The 15092-nt window shown below is 34.4% G+C and overlaps 1 protein-coding gene across 2 annotated transcripts in view; it reads right to left on the bottom strand.

The window, feature by feature from the left end:
• LOC138307262 (TSC22 domain family protein 4-like) overlaps positions 1-14877 on the bottom strand; it is a 72850-nt gene extending 57973 nt beyond the window's left edge. For both annotated transcript variants that reach the window (XM_069247903.1, XM_069247904.1), the window contains exon 1: positions 13205-14877. In XM_069247903.1, coding sequence (XP_069104004.1) covers positions 13205-14655 — 1451 coding nt within the window. In that variant the 5' untranslated portion in view covers positions 14656-14877. The remainder of the gene's footprint in view (positions 1-13204) is intronic.
• Between the last annotated feature and the right edge of the window lie 215 nt (positions 14878-15092).

The following is a 15092-nucleotide window of genomic DNA, read 5'->3' as shown; positions in this document are numbered from 1 at the left end:
TTGTGTGTATTGGTTTCTGATTATGACATTGTGTGTGTATTTTTTTTTATATGGCATTGTTGTGTATTTGGTTTCTGATTATGACATTGTGTGTATTGGTTTCTGATTATGACATTGTGTTTTGATTATGTATTGGTTGGTCTGATTATGACATTGTGTGTATTGTTTCTGATTATGGCATTGTGTGTATTTTTTCTGATTATGACATTGTGTGTATTGGTTTCTGATTATGACATTGTGTGTATTGGTTTCTGATTATGACATTGTGTGTAATTGATTTTCTGATTATGACATTGTGTTTATTGGTTTCTGATTATGACATTGTGTATATTGGTTTCTGATTATGATTATGGTTTCTGATTATGACATGTGTGTATTGGTTTCTGATTATGACATTGTGTGTATTGGTTTCTGATTATGACATTGTGTGTATTGGTTTCTGATTATGACATTGTGTGTATTGGTTTCTGATTATGACATTGTGTGTATTGGTTTCTGATTATGACATTGTGTGTATTGGTTTCTGATTATGACATTGTGTGTATTGGTTTCTGATTATGACATTGTGTGTATTGGTTTCTGATTATGACATTGTGTATATTGGTTTCTGATTATGACATTGTGTGTATTGGTTTCTGATTATGACATTGTGTGTATTGGTTTCTGATTATGACATTGTGTATATTGGTTTCTGATTATGACATTGTGTGTATTGGTTTCTGATTATGACATTGTGTGTATTGGTTTCTGATTATGACATTGTGTGTATTGGTTTCTGATTATGACATTGTGTGTATTGGTTTCTGATTATGACATTGTGTGTATTGGTTTCTGATTATGACATTGTGTGTATTGGTTTCTGATTATGACATTGTGTGTATTGGTTTCTGATTATGACATTGTGTGTATTGGTTTCTGATTATGACATTGTGTGTATTGGTTTCTGATTATGACATTGTGTGTATTAGTTTCTGATTATGACATTGTGTTTTATTAGTTTCTGATTATGGCATTGTGTTTTATTGGTTTCTGATTATGACATTGTGTGTATTGGTTTCTGATTATGACATTGTGTGTATTAGTTTCTGATTATGACATTGTGTGTATTGGTTTCTGATTATGACATTGTGTGCATTGGTTTCTGATTATGACATTGTGTGTATTGGTTTCTGATTATGACATTGTGTGTATTGGTTTCTGATTATGACATTGTGTGTATTGGTTTCTGATTATGACATTGTGTGTATTGGTTTCTGATTATGACATTGTGTGTATTGGTTTCTGATTATGACATTGGTTATTGGTTTCTGATTATGACATTGTGTGTATTGGTTTCTGATTATGACATTGTGTGTATTGGTTTCTGATTATGACATTGTGTGTATTGGTTTCTGATTATGACATTGTGTGTATTGGTTTCTGATTATGACATTGTGTGTATTGTTTCTGATTATGACATTGTGTGTGTATTGGTTTCTGATTATGACATTGTGTGTATTGGTTTCTGATTATGACATTGTGTGTATATTTATTGGTTCTGATTATGACATTGTGTTTTGTGTATTGGTTTCTGATTATGACATTGTGTGTATTGGTTTCTGATTATGACATTGTGTGTATTGGTTTCTGATTATGACATTGTGTACATATTGGTTTCTGATTATGACATTGTGTGTATTGGTTTCTGATTATGACATTGTGTGTATTGGTTTCTGATTATGACATTGTGTGTATTGGTTTCTGATTATGACATTGTGTGTATTGGTTTCTGATTATGACATTGTGTGTATTGTGTGTATTGGTTTCTGATTATGACATTATGTGTATTGGTTTCTGATTATGACATTGTGTGTATTGGTTTCTGATTATGACATTGTGTGTATTGGTTTCTGATTATGACATTGTGTGTATTGGTTTCTGATTATGACATTGTGTGTATTGGTTTCTGATTATGACATGGTGGGTATTGGTTTCTTATTATAGCATTGTGTATATTTGTTTCTGATTATGACATTGTGTGTATCAATTTCTGATTATGACATTGTGTGTATTGATTTTTTATTATGACATTGCGTGTATTAGTTTCTGATTATGACATTGTGTCTATTGGTTTTCGATTATCAGTCATTATCAGACAGTATGTGGGGCAGTTGCAGGATAAAAATACATACGTTTATTGTAGCACATTAATTTCTTTCAATAAATGATGTCGTGTTTATGTGATGTTAATCATGCACTATGACAGACTTGCCATGTTCCTGGTACCAAATCGTAATTACAGCAATAATTGAAATAGAAATCACCATGATGATTGGATGGAGAGAAAAAAACACGCTGAATAGCTGAATTGTTACTCCATACATTACAAAAATTAGTTTTTTTTCTTTTTAAACAGCTGTGACCAACTGGCAGATAAAGCTAAACAAGGAAGTTGACAGAGAAATTAGTAAAATATGAACAATGGCTCGAATTGCAAGCACTCAACACCATTGTCAGACAATTCAGTCCCAGCTTCCTAAGTCTGTATCAAAAAATATGTCAACAGAAATATGCAACAATTTATGCAAAAAATAATGAAAATATTCTATATTTATACATCATGTTACCATGGTAGAATGGCTCTGAAAATGATCACTCAGGTAAAACTAATATGAAATCCTATACTTCAACATTTTTCATGACTCTATTGTAAAAATAAATACATTTAATATTTTCAGCTATAATTAAATAGCTATAATTCAACTTCTGAAACCAAGTTTGATTGTACTTAGATCAAAAATTCAGCAAACCTGTATAAATAATATCACTGTGCGATACAAAAAGTCAAACTTTCATGTAGAGCTCAACGTTTCTCATTTGTCACAAAGTAAATGCATCAATCAAAATATCTCTGAAATTGTTTGATTTTGTCAACCATTTGAGCACATATCTGGTGAAAAAATATATTTATTAGTCTTCTTGTGAAAAATTACATTACATAATTACATTAAATTACCAGGATCAAGGATTTATTTTTCAACTTCTTAGATACATTTCCATCAAGAAGACAAAAGGTTCATATAACAACTATTGGACAATCAATTTATTTATTTTAAACCGTTCCCTATCAATCTGATCTTTAGTGTGCATGGTATATCCGAAATTCGATATAATGTAAATCCCAGTTACAATTTCTGACCAATTATGCCCAAATGGAAACTAAAAATTGCTGACTTAAGTATTATATTATATATTTAGTATCAATGATCGTATAGTAAATTAGTTAACAGAGTATTTTCAAAAAGATGTCTCAACATATCATCACAAGCCCTCTACCTCTGGATTGCGAGTTCTAGTCCCATGTGATGCAGTTGTCAGGTACTGACAGCTGGTTGGTGCTTTTTCTCTGGGTACACTTGTTTTCTTCTAAATACAAGGCACATCTTTAATAAATGACCCTGGTTGTAAATAGATGTTAAACTAATAATCAAATGAAACCAAAATGTTTCATCTATGTTGCTAAAAACATTGGGCCCACTAATATAAGTTTCCAGAAATTCAATAGGTCCTTTTCTATGCATACAGGACAGGTGATGTATTTGGGTAGATAGCTCACTACATTTTAGAATTCAGTTAAATACAGGTTTGACTTAACTCATTCAACCCTAAAGACACATTTAAGCTCTTCTAAATCAAAGGCTAGACCAGTCCATTTGCAAAATTCAGGGGTGAACGATGAGTTTCAAATTGAACTGGTGTATATACATAGAAATTGGCCTACAGAGATGACCACTATTAAAAACTATAAATAGTTAAGTTGTAGATACTGACTTGACCTGTGTGTTCCGGATCAGGGACATGAGCTGAGGAGGTTGACAATCTTGTATATATCTACAGTACATTGAGACCAACATTATAGTATAAATACATAGAAGGTGACTCATTTCTCGTGTGTACAGTCTCCAGTATTTGTTCACTACACTACAAAAAGTGTGTACCCTTAAACTGCTTAGCGATTTTCAATATTCTTTCAATATTCAATTTTTATTTTAAAACCCATGACGCGTGCAATAAAACAATCAATTTTGATGCTAGAAAAACTATAAAATGATTTTGCTAGTTTTATATGTTGTACATTAACTCATGTATCTCCTGATCAAAGACTAGACTAGTTCATTATGAAAATTCAAGGGTAAATGGGTTGAGTTCATTGTAGGATTTTACTCATGTTTTCTCTTTTAAGATTTCTTTGAACATATTGATTAAATTAGGACGGTCTCCCGTGTATACAGTGAGTTACGTGTACGGAGTGTGTGCATGTTTTGGGAGACTGCAGTATGTCCGTGTTCTGTCTCGTTGAAAAAGTAGAACTATTGCCATTTATATAGTGCTATCTCACTGAAGCATACTGCCAGAATAATAAATCAGAGATTTAGAATGAAAAAAATAATTTCCTATTTCTTCAAAATGATTAATAGCTAGCTCCCAGAGCGTTAAAAACAGATTTATCAAATAAAATGGAATCCAAATGGCAAAACTTAGCAACTGCTTACATTGAGAAGCATGCATGGTCATGATGGATCTTTTCTCTTCTAAGAAAACATTAAAAACAGAGATTTATCAATTAAGTGGAAATACACTGATAAAGCTTAATTAGCATCTGCTTATAATGAGTTGGTCATGGACAGACTTTTCTCTCCTAACCAAAGCGTTGAAAACCAAGATTTATCCATTAAAATGGAAATCACATGATAAAACTTAGCATCTGGTTATACATGTGTGATTATATCTGAAAGAACAGGTAAAAATCCCCAAACTTCTAACAATATTTCCTATTATTTCTCCCTATATTTTTCTATATAACTACTGCCATATCAGTACCTACACACCGCAGTGACATTTGGTTGAGTGACACCATAAAAATGTCTCCACAGCAGTCAAATTACTTATTATAAAGCACTCACTCGGTACAAGTACACTGATCAAATCCCATTTCCCCTGTGCGACCAGTCTGTGCTCTGGTGAGGGGCAACTACATACTTTCACAACCCGTCAACACATGGCCTCAGACAATGAAATTTTACTTTATCAACATAAAAATGATAAAATTCAGACCATTCTGATGTTTATGAATTGAGTTTGGTGAAAAGAACAGAATCATATGTTATTTTTTTTCAATAAAAGTTTCTTTGGCTTGTGCGACCCCAGTTAATTTGTGAAAGATACAGTTACCAACAATTATAATTGTTGATATTTATACTAATGTATACATGTAAATAGATGCCTATTAAAGGTACAAAAACACAAGAGCCCAATATTATCACAAATTTATACCCCACTGCATGAAGTGGTTCGTGAATGTTATCGGGCTCTGACAAATCAATTATGGACCTCTTCTAAGGTTAATAAGGTCTATACAGTAATACTATTACTAACCATGTAGAATCAAATATTAACCAAAAACATAATGTACAGTTCAGAGAATCTTTTTACAATTTATCAATATCAAATAGACCTTTGCTGAGGTTAATGTGGTCTTTAATCAACCTAGTAGAGTCAAATATTGACCAAAACATCAAAGACTACATATTTAGTAAGAAAACTAGTTGTCAAATGTGCACAGTACAAGCTAAGCCATCAGAGAACCTTAGACACAAATTTTTAAATACCAACAAATTAAATATGCGCTTGCTGAGACACCAACACATATGCTGAGATAAGCCTAATCCTTTATATACAAATGATTCAAACAAGACTATTAATGAACATTTCCAATTCACCTTCAATGGTCGTTTATGTTACAATTCAAAAACTGTCATGTGCTGTAAAGCTATAATGTGTAATATTTTGCATGACTATTGAGTCGGACAAAGCTACAACGTTTTATAACAGTTAAGTAGACCAATTACCTTGCACTATTTTTACTACACAAAATTATCATGATAAAATAAATACTTTCAAATTTGAACTCAATAATCATTTTCAAAATTGGTCAATTTTATACACAAAAGTATATAAACGCCATGGTACTGAAATCACTCTGAAACTCTTGATTCATATTCTTTTAAATCACAAATCTTTGAACTGTCAAATCTAAGTTAAGTAATATACCATTTCTTATGCTAAATCTGCTATTGCTAGCTATATAGGTTGTTATAGTTATCCCATTTTTTATGCTAAATCTGCTATTGCTAGCTATATAGGTTGTTATAGTTATCCCATTTTTTATGCTAAATCTGCTATTGCTAGCTATATAGGTTGTTATAGTTATCCCATTTTTTATGCTAAATCTGCTATTGCTAGCTATATAGGTTGTTATAGTTATCCCATTTTTTATGCTAAATCTGCTATTGCTAGCTATATAGGTTGTTATAGTTATCCCATTTTTTAAGCTAAATCTGCTATTGCTAGCTATATAGGCTGTAATAAAGTCCTACATCTGCTGCTCAGGTTGTTTAGATGATTTTAGACAAAACGATCAGCCCAGTGATTTTTCTCCTTATATAACTTAGGTCGGTAAACAACCCCATTCCCAATGCCAAACCCCCCTATTTTTTTCCCAATTACAATGAAAAATTCCCAAATCAAATCTCTGAAAAACAAACAAAACTGAAAAGATCTCCCCTTGTTGTTTAATCTAAAACAAACTACTCTGAGTAATGGGTAACTTTTTTCCAAAACTGCTCTTTTTGCAATTAAAAATTCCCAATTTGTTACAAAAACTTTTTTCCCATATACACAATTTTTTTTTAGAACAAAACGATCAGGCATTTTAAAGACCCAAAGCTTCTCTCTTCTATCAAGTCATGGTCCAATGACTTTCTTTGCATTTAACAATATGAATCACATGAATGGTCAAATATTAAAGTTGAAACAATATCACACTATTAGATATGGCGTTTCAGTATCCAATATCAACCAGTCAAAAATCTGGCTTGTACAATGTTAGAGTACAATGTTAGAATTGTACCTGCTAACCTGGGTAATTGTATGATCGTAAAAGGCAACTAAATCTGGGATCAGCTTTTCTCTTTTAATCCTAAAATCTCCCTTGACACTACCTCACTTCTGGCCACAAGTTGAGGGCTTGCAGGGCTTTTTCTCACTGCTTTGGGAATGGGGCCTGTGGCTTTGAATTTGGGAAAATGGAGCGCAAAAACCAAGATTTGAGAAAATTATGATATATGAAATTAAGCATAACAATTAAGATTTTTTATATCAAGTGTAATTTATATACTTTTTTGAAGCCAATCCACAAATATTTAAAGCCTTAACCAACTAAGTTCATGGAATATTTTTGGATATTTTCCAAGAAGTTTGATTTTGGGAAATTTTAGGTTTGAATTGGGATTTTTTTTTAGAGATTTTGCCATGGGGAATGGGGCTGATTTTTGGCCCCAAATCATGCTGAAAAAAAGCCCTGGCTCGCCTCTGGGTTCTGTCCCCTGCCTGAGAAACATCAAAGTCTTCTAAAGTGGTAATTTCTGCTTTTCTTCAATAAAATCATCAATGACTGGTATGGAATAACCTCTAGGTCTGTCACTATGGTGTAAAGGTTGAGACTTAGAAATAATTACTGTAGATCTAGAAATAAAAGACGAGTAAGAGTACTATGTACAGCTAACATGTACATTATATAGAAACTGATTTTATGGTTTTGAACACTTTGGATCAAAGCAAGACCTTTGTTGACAGTTGTCAGGCACTGGCTGTATGCATATGATGCAGGAGTTTTTTCCCCCAGGTAACTCTAGATCTGGTTTTCCTAAATAGTACGCATACCAACACAAAGGCTATAATCCTTTGCCTCGAAATACAATCCACAATTATTCAATTTTTCCAAGAGTTGTAAATAACAATGACCAGACAGAAAGGCTCATAGCTTATGGACAAGGATATTAAAAAATATAGATGATCAAGAAGAATATGTGGTTTATGAAGTGACAAGTTTTTGTACCACCATATGTTGCCTGGTCTACATTCCACTAGTCCCCTGATTCATACCCTACGTATTTATTAACTAAATAACTCCAAGTTCACGTACCTATTGATCAACATTTCAAGCCAATATTCTTAGGAAGAAAAACAAATATTTACAATGACAAATGGATATTGTGGTTGCAGGGATATGTATATGTTATGAATATATGAAATATGCACAGATTGAATTTGATGAGAAGAACATTGATGAGGTCAATGCTAAAACCCAAATAACAGTGTTCAAGCTATGTAACATATTCTTCAGAAAACAGTCTCACCCTAATGTACTTTTCCTAGTCAATATATGTAAACTGTACCCAAATACCTGCATTGTGCCAAAGATCTGAATGTTCTGGTGCAATTCCATGTACCCAAACAAATAGAATTTTTTTTTTGTTTTTAGAAATTTATTTACATGTGACAATTGCAACCGCCCTAGGGTCTGAATGTTTATAGAGGTTCTGACACTAATACTGTACTGTACATAAACTCAAGAGCCCAGAGGGCCTGTATTGTGTCAAGACTGTTATCATATAATCGTGACATTCTCGATATATCACGATAGTTAGAGAAGAGACTACGATATCGATAAAACAAGATGGCAGAGGGCCTGTTTATTGATGTAATGACGCTAGAATGAATACAAGATCAATTTTGTTTCTTTTCTGAGGAATAATATTTACCTCTAATTTACCCCTATTGACTCTTACTGCTCAGGGTGACAAAGCCAAAATTTTATACAAATTCTGTTAACCCAAGGATATTCTGGCCAAGGTTTGGTTAAATTCCAAACAGAACTAAATTGGCAATAGCGAGTTATCGATTTACCTTTATTACTCCAATTGGGCCCCTGGCCCCTCTGTCCCCAGGGGTCAGAGCAAAATGAATTGATGAGAAGAACATTGATGAGGTCAATGCTAACTGTTCAAGCTATGTAACATATTCTTCAGAAAACAGTCTCACCCTAATGTACTTTTCTAGTCAATAATGTACTGTACATAAATAATGTATTGTGTCAAGGGTCTGATGTTTTAGTGGTATACTGTACTGTACATAAATAATGTATTGTGTCAAGGGTCTGTATGTTCTAGTGGTATACTGTACTGTACATAAATAATGTATTGTGTCAAGGGTCTGTATGTTCTTAGTGGTATACTGTACTGTACATAAATAATGTATTGTGTCAAGGGTCTGTATGTTCTAGTGGTATACTGTACTGTACATAAATAATGTATTGTGTCAAGGGTCTGTATGTTCTAGTGGTATACTGTACTGTACATAAATAATGTATTGTGTCAAGGGTCTGTATGTTTTAGTGGTACACTGTACTGTACATAAATAATGTATTGTGTCAAGGGTCTGTATGTTCTAGTGGTATACTGTACTGTACATAAATAATGTATTGTGTCAAGGGTCTGTATGTCTGGGTTATGTTGTATTGTCAGTGGTATACTGTACTGTACATAAATAATGTATTGTGTCAAGGGTCTGTATGTTCTTAGTGGTATACTGTACTGTACATAAATAATGTATTGTGTCAAGGGTCTGTATGTTCTAGTGGTATACTGTACTGTACATAAATAATGTATTGAGTCAAGGGTCTGTATGTTTCTAGTGGTATACTGTACTGTACATAAATAATGTATTGTGTCAAGGGTCTGTATGTTTTAGTGGTATACTGTACTGTACATAAATAATGTATTGTGTCAAGGGTCTGTATGTTGGTCTGTAGTGGTATACTGTACTGTACATAAAAATGTATTGTGTCAAGGGTCTGTATGTTCTAGTGGTATACTGTACTGTACATAAATAATGTATTGTGTCAGGGTCTGTAATGTTTGTGGTATACTTAAATAATGTATTGTCAAGGGTCTGTATGTTTTAGTGGTATACTGTACTGTACATAAATAATGTATTGTGTCAAGGGTCTGTATGTTCTAGTGGTATACTGTACTGTACATAAATAATGTATTGTGTCAAGGGTCTGTATGTTCTAGTGGTATACTGTACTGTACATAAATAATGTATTGTGTCAAGGGTCTGTATGTTCTAGTGGTATACTGTTTGTGTATACTGTACGTATAAAAATAATGTATTGTGTCAAGGGTCTGTATGTTCTAGTGGTATACTGTACTGTACATAAATAATGTATTGTGTCAAGGGTCTGTATGTTCTAGTGGTATACTGTACTGTACATAAATAATGTATTGTGTCAAGGGTCTGAATGTTCTAGTGGTACACTGTACTGTACATAAATAATGTATTGTGTCAAGGGTCTGTATGTTCTAGTGGTATACTGTACTGTACATAAATAATGTATTGTGTCAAGGGTCTGTATGTTCTAGTGGTATACTGTACTGTACATAAATAATGTATTGTGTCAAGGGTCTGTATGTTCTAGTGGTATACTGTACTGTACATAAATAATGTATTGTGTCAAGGGTCTGTATGTTCTAGTGGTATACTGTACTGTACATAAATAATGTATTGTGTCAAGGGTCTGTATGTTCTAGTGGTATACTGTACTGTACATAAATAATGTATTGTGTCAAGGGTCTGTATGTTTTAGTGGTGGTATACTGTACTGTACATAAATAATGTATTGTGTCAAGGGTCTGTATGTTCTAGTGGTATACTGTACTGTACATAAATAATGTATTGTGTCAAGGGTCTGTATGTTTTAGTGGTATACTGTACTGTACATAAATAATGTATTGTGTCAAGGGTCTGTATGTTCTAGTGGTATACTGTACTGTACATAAATAATGTATTGTGTCAAGGGTCTGAATGTTTTAGTGGTATACTGTACTGTACATAAATAATGTATTGTGTCAAGGGTCTGTATGTTTTAGTGGTATACTGTACTGTACATAAATAATGTATTGTGTCAAGGGTCTGAATGTTTTAGTGGTACACTGTACTGTACATAAATAATGTATTGTGTCAAGGGTCTGTATGTTCTAGTGGTATACTGTACTGTACATAAATAATGTATTGTGTCAAGGGTCTGTATGTTCTTGTGTCAAGGTCTGAATGTTCTAGTGGTATACTGTACTGTACATAAATAATGTATTGTGTCAAGGGTCTGTATGTTCTAGTGGTATACTGTACTGTACATAAATAATGTATTGTGTCAAGGGTCTGTATGTTTTAGTGGTATACTGTACTGTACATAAATAATGTATTGTGTCAAGGGTCTGTATGTTCTAGTGGTATACTGTACTGTACATAAATAATGCATTGTGTCAAGGGTCTGTATGTTTTAGTGGTATACTGTACTGTACATAAATAATGTATTGTGTCAAGGGTCTGTATGTTTTAGTGGTACACTGTACTGTACATAAATAATGTATTGTGTCAGGGGTCTGTATGTTCTAGTGGTATACTGTACTGTACATAAATAATGTATTGTGTCAAGGGTCTGTATGTTCTAGTGGTACACTGTACTGTACATAAATAATGTATTGTGTCAGGGGTCTGTATGTTCTAGTGGTATACTGTACTGTACATAAATAATGTATTGTGTCAAGGGTCTGTATGTTCTAGTGGTACACTGTACTGTACATAAATAATGTATTGTGTCAGGGGTCTGTATGTTCTAGTGGTATACTGTACTGTACATAAATAATGTATTGTGTCAAGGGTCTCTGTATTTATTGTGGGTCACTGTACTGTACATAAATAATGTATTGTGTCACTGTATGTTCTAGTGGTATACTGTACTGTACATAATAATGTATTGTGTCAAGGGTCTGAATGTTCTAGTGGTACACTGTACTGTACCCAAATGTTTTAGTGGTACACTGTACCGTGGCCAAATAATGTATTATACCTAACCAAGACATACCTTTAGTTCTCCAAAATACACCACTCAATACAGGTCTTGTATAAGTTAAACTTCTCCTTTACAATACTAGTTATCTTATCATGATCAAGTCACAAGTTTTATGAGTCAATTCCAAGTAAATTGACAGTCATCCTACATAGCAATCAAAGAGTAAATTGTTAAGGAAAAGTTTGCTTTTATTTTAATTACCGGGTGTATTTCAACCCCGGCTAGATTTAAAACAGGATGCATCTTTGAATGACTTAATGATATTAAAACTATATCTACTTGTGACTGTGATTACACTATCAGGGTTGCAGAATAAAACAATATCACCATCGATGAGTCGAACATAAATTTTAGCTAACAGAGATTAATTTTTCATACCTCCGGTACGTCGGACTCGGTGGGCTTATACATGTTGACACTGAAATTTACAGTATATATATGTAGAAATACATGTGTAGGTGATATTAATATGGGGGTATCAAGATCCAAAATTGACATGGAGAAAGTTTGATTTACTGTCGATTAGTCCCACCTTCGGATGATTAAAAATGGGAATAAATTCATGTACCATGTGATACCCAATAACGGTTGTGTGGTATACTTAATAATATTTCCAGTGGTGATGGAACGTATAGCCCTTTGTAATCTTCTCGCTGAGATAACATTAGCGCAAGCTATCATCTTTTAACATCATTCAATCACCAATAGAAACAATAGTCCTGCACAAACGTCGCCGGGTATGATGTCACAAAATTCACAACAAAATTGGTGTTACATTCATTAAAAGGTGGCCTGGACAAATCAACTGTAAATTGTACTTTACACATGATGTGTTGGGATCTTGAAACTCACATATTGTATTACCAAATTACCCTTTTTAATAACACGTTTTCACTAGGACTGTTATGAGTACCAGACTACCTAGGTACCCGTTAAACATTCTTCATTGTGGACCAATATCTCGAAATCACTGCAGCCAGCCATCATGTTGTTAAAATGCATTCAATATGAATGTCTTGATGAATCTGTAGAGCTGTAATTAAAAACACCTGAAAACAAATACTTAATTAGCAATTAAGAAAACATTAATTATAATACATTGTACTGTTTTCATCTTGTAACAAATCCATGCCATGATAATCGATGGGTTATTTCAATACCAAGAATTAGCGTGCTTTAGAATATATACTAATACTTAATTTGTTAACAAGATGGGCTTATTATAATTACATTTTGTTCCAGTATATTTTAGCCTAGCAACCTCAAGTGAAACACAAAAGTTTGATTGGATAAACTGAGTGTCAGACTGGTCTGTCCTGTTGTGGTTAAAATTAATCACTGCATGAGGATTAATTACCAGATAAATACAGTGACAACACAGAATGGCAGATAAAATCATGTGAAATTTACCTTTCGTCTACTTTTGTTGGACTAGACATGCCACCAACAGCTTCCGCCACAGCTGATGGCGTCAGAATGGGCGCTGGAAAATAACTTAAATTGGTAGGAACGGTAACCGGTTTCAATTGATGAGTAAGTCTACTGTCTAGTCCTGTTTGGTCAATGAAAGACTGACTAACAGCAACATTAAAATTTTGTCCGTCTCCCGCATTCGACTCGCTCCAGTGGGCAGTGTCTTTACTAGACGCTGGACTAGAACTCGATTCTAAAGTACTTTGGTTGATTTGGGACTGCCCACTTGGAATAGGACCTCCCTGTGGCAGTTTTGTCTGGTCGTTCAATGCAGGAGGCATTTGTCCAGTAATGCTGTTTGGAATTTGTGATGTGCCTGATGAAACTGTAACTGGCATTGTTGAATGTTGTGAACTAGGATTAGCATTATCTACTATAGGAGTCTGGACTTGCATAGGTTTTTGTACATGGCCCGGCGGAACCGACCCTCCGTGTCCAGAAACAGGGCCTGTTTGAGGGAGGCCCTGTCGGGTCTGACTAGGAGACCCTGCGCCTGCACTGACCGCAATGCCCTGGTAATTTTGAGATGGATGGGTAGGTAAGCTAGTTGGAACCTGGGACACAATTGGATTAGGCTGATTGTAGGAATGTGTGCTATCCTGGGAACTAGATACCATTCCTGGTTGCTGTTTCGACTGGAACTTATCATTCTGATTATCACCTTGAATGACATATCCAGCGTCGACTGTTCCTTGGTTCTGCAGTCCCGTAATTGATAATGGATTCTTGGCCGGATCGTCCACACCAGGAACATAATGTATAGAGCTAGAAGCACTGGAGTTTCCAGAATTAGCTTGATCATCTGCTGAGTCTTTAACTACCTTTGTTTCACTCTTTTCTGTCACTGGCGTGTCAAGCAAATCATGACACAACCATCTACCCCTCCTAAACGGCTCCTTAGTTTCTATTTTCACCACTTTGAACCGTGTAGTTGTACTAGAATGAACGTCACTTTTCTCTTTACTTGTTATGACCTCCTTACCGGTTGTGTTGCTAATTATCACTTCCGAGTCCTGGCCAAACGACTGGGTAAAATCCTCCAAAGGCGTGTCCTGGTCACCTAGATCTGTATATTTAGAACTATCTAGGATTTCTGAACTTAACTCCTCCGTATGACTTTCTACAGTCTCATCTAAATCATCCATCGAATCCCCATCTGCATCGTTTGGGGGATCTCCGACAATCGGGGCCCGCTGAATGTTTTTCGTCACGCTTGTGATTTTGAACGTGCTTTTCTTTTTATGCATACCGTCTGTTAAGGATTTCATACCTCCCATAAGAGGTCTATGGTCCAAATCCTCCTTTGAGTTAGTGTCATACACATTAGAATTCGACGATGAGTTATCCACTGTGACTGCCATTTTGTCAAACTTTGGATGAGCTGCCATTTTGTTCACTTCAGCATCGGAATATATGGAGAATTATCTCTCGGTAAAGGCCAGTCCATGAGAGACAATACCCACGGTATAAATCTCCCATCTTTCTCTGTTCGATCAAGTCGCTTAAGTCATAATTAATTGTTCATACGGCAACTTTTTGACACAAAACAAGACGCACCTATACACCCTCACCTTCGTTGAATGACGGCAGACATGAACAGCTACGAATGATGGGAAGTGACGTCAGGAGGTCTGCTTGACCTAAAAAAATCTCGTGCGACCCCGATTGACACTAACTTTGACCTCATCAACTACTACTGATATTTACAACATATGAACTTCTTTTTTAGGACAGAAGAACTGATTTGTAAATTTTAATTAGATGAATAATATTTTATTATAATATCCACAAATCAGCCATGTCGTTTCGTGAATTAGACCGTCCT

This window comes from Argopecten irradians, chromosome 14, assembly GCF_041381155.1.
Source record: "Argopecten irradians isolate NY chromosome 14, Ai_NY, whole genome shotgun sequence".
In the NCBI taxonomy this organism is placed as follows: Eukaryota; Metazoa; Mollusca; class Bivalvia; order Pectinida; family Pectinidae; genus Argopecten; species Argopecten irradians.
This window is presented reverse-complemented; position numbering and strand designations above follow the sequence as displayed.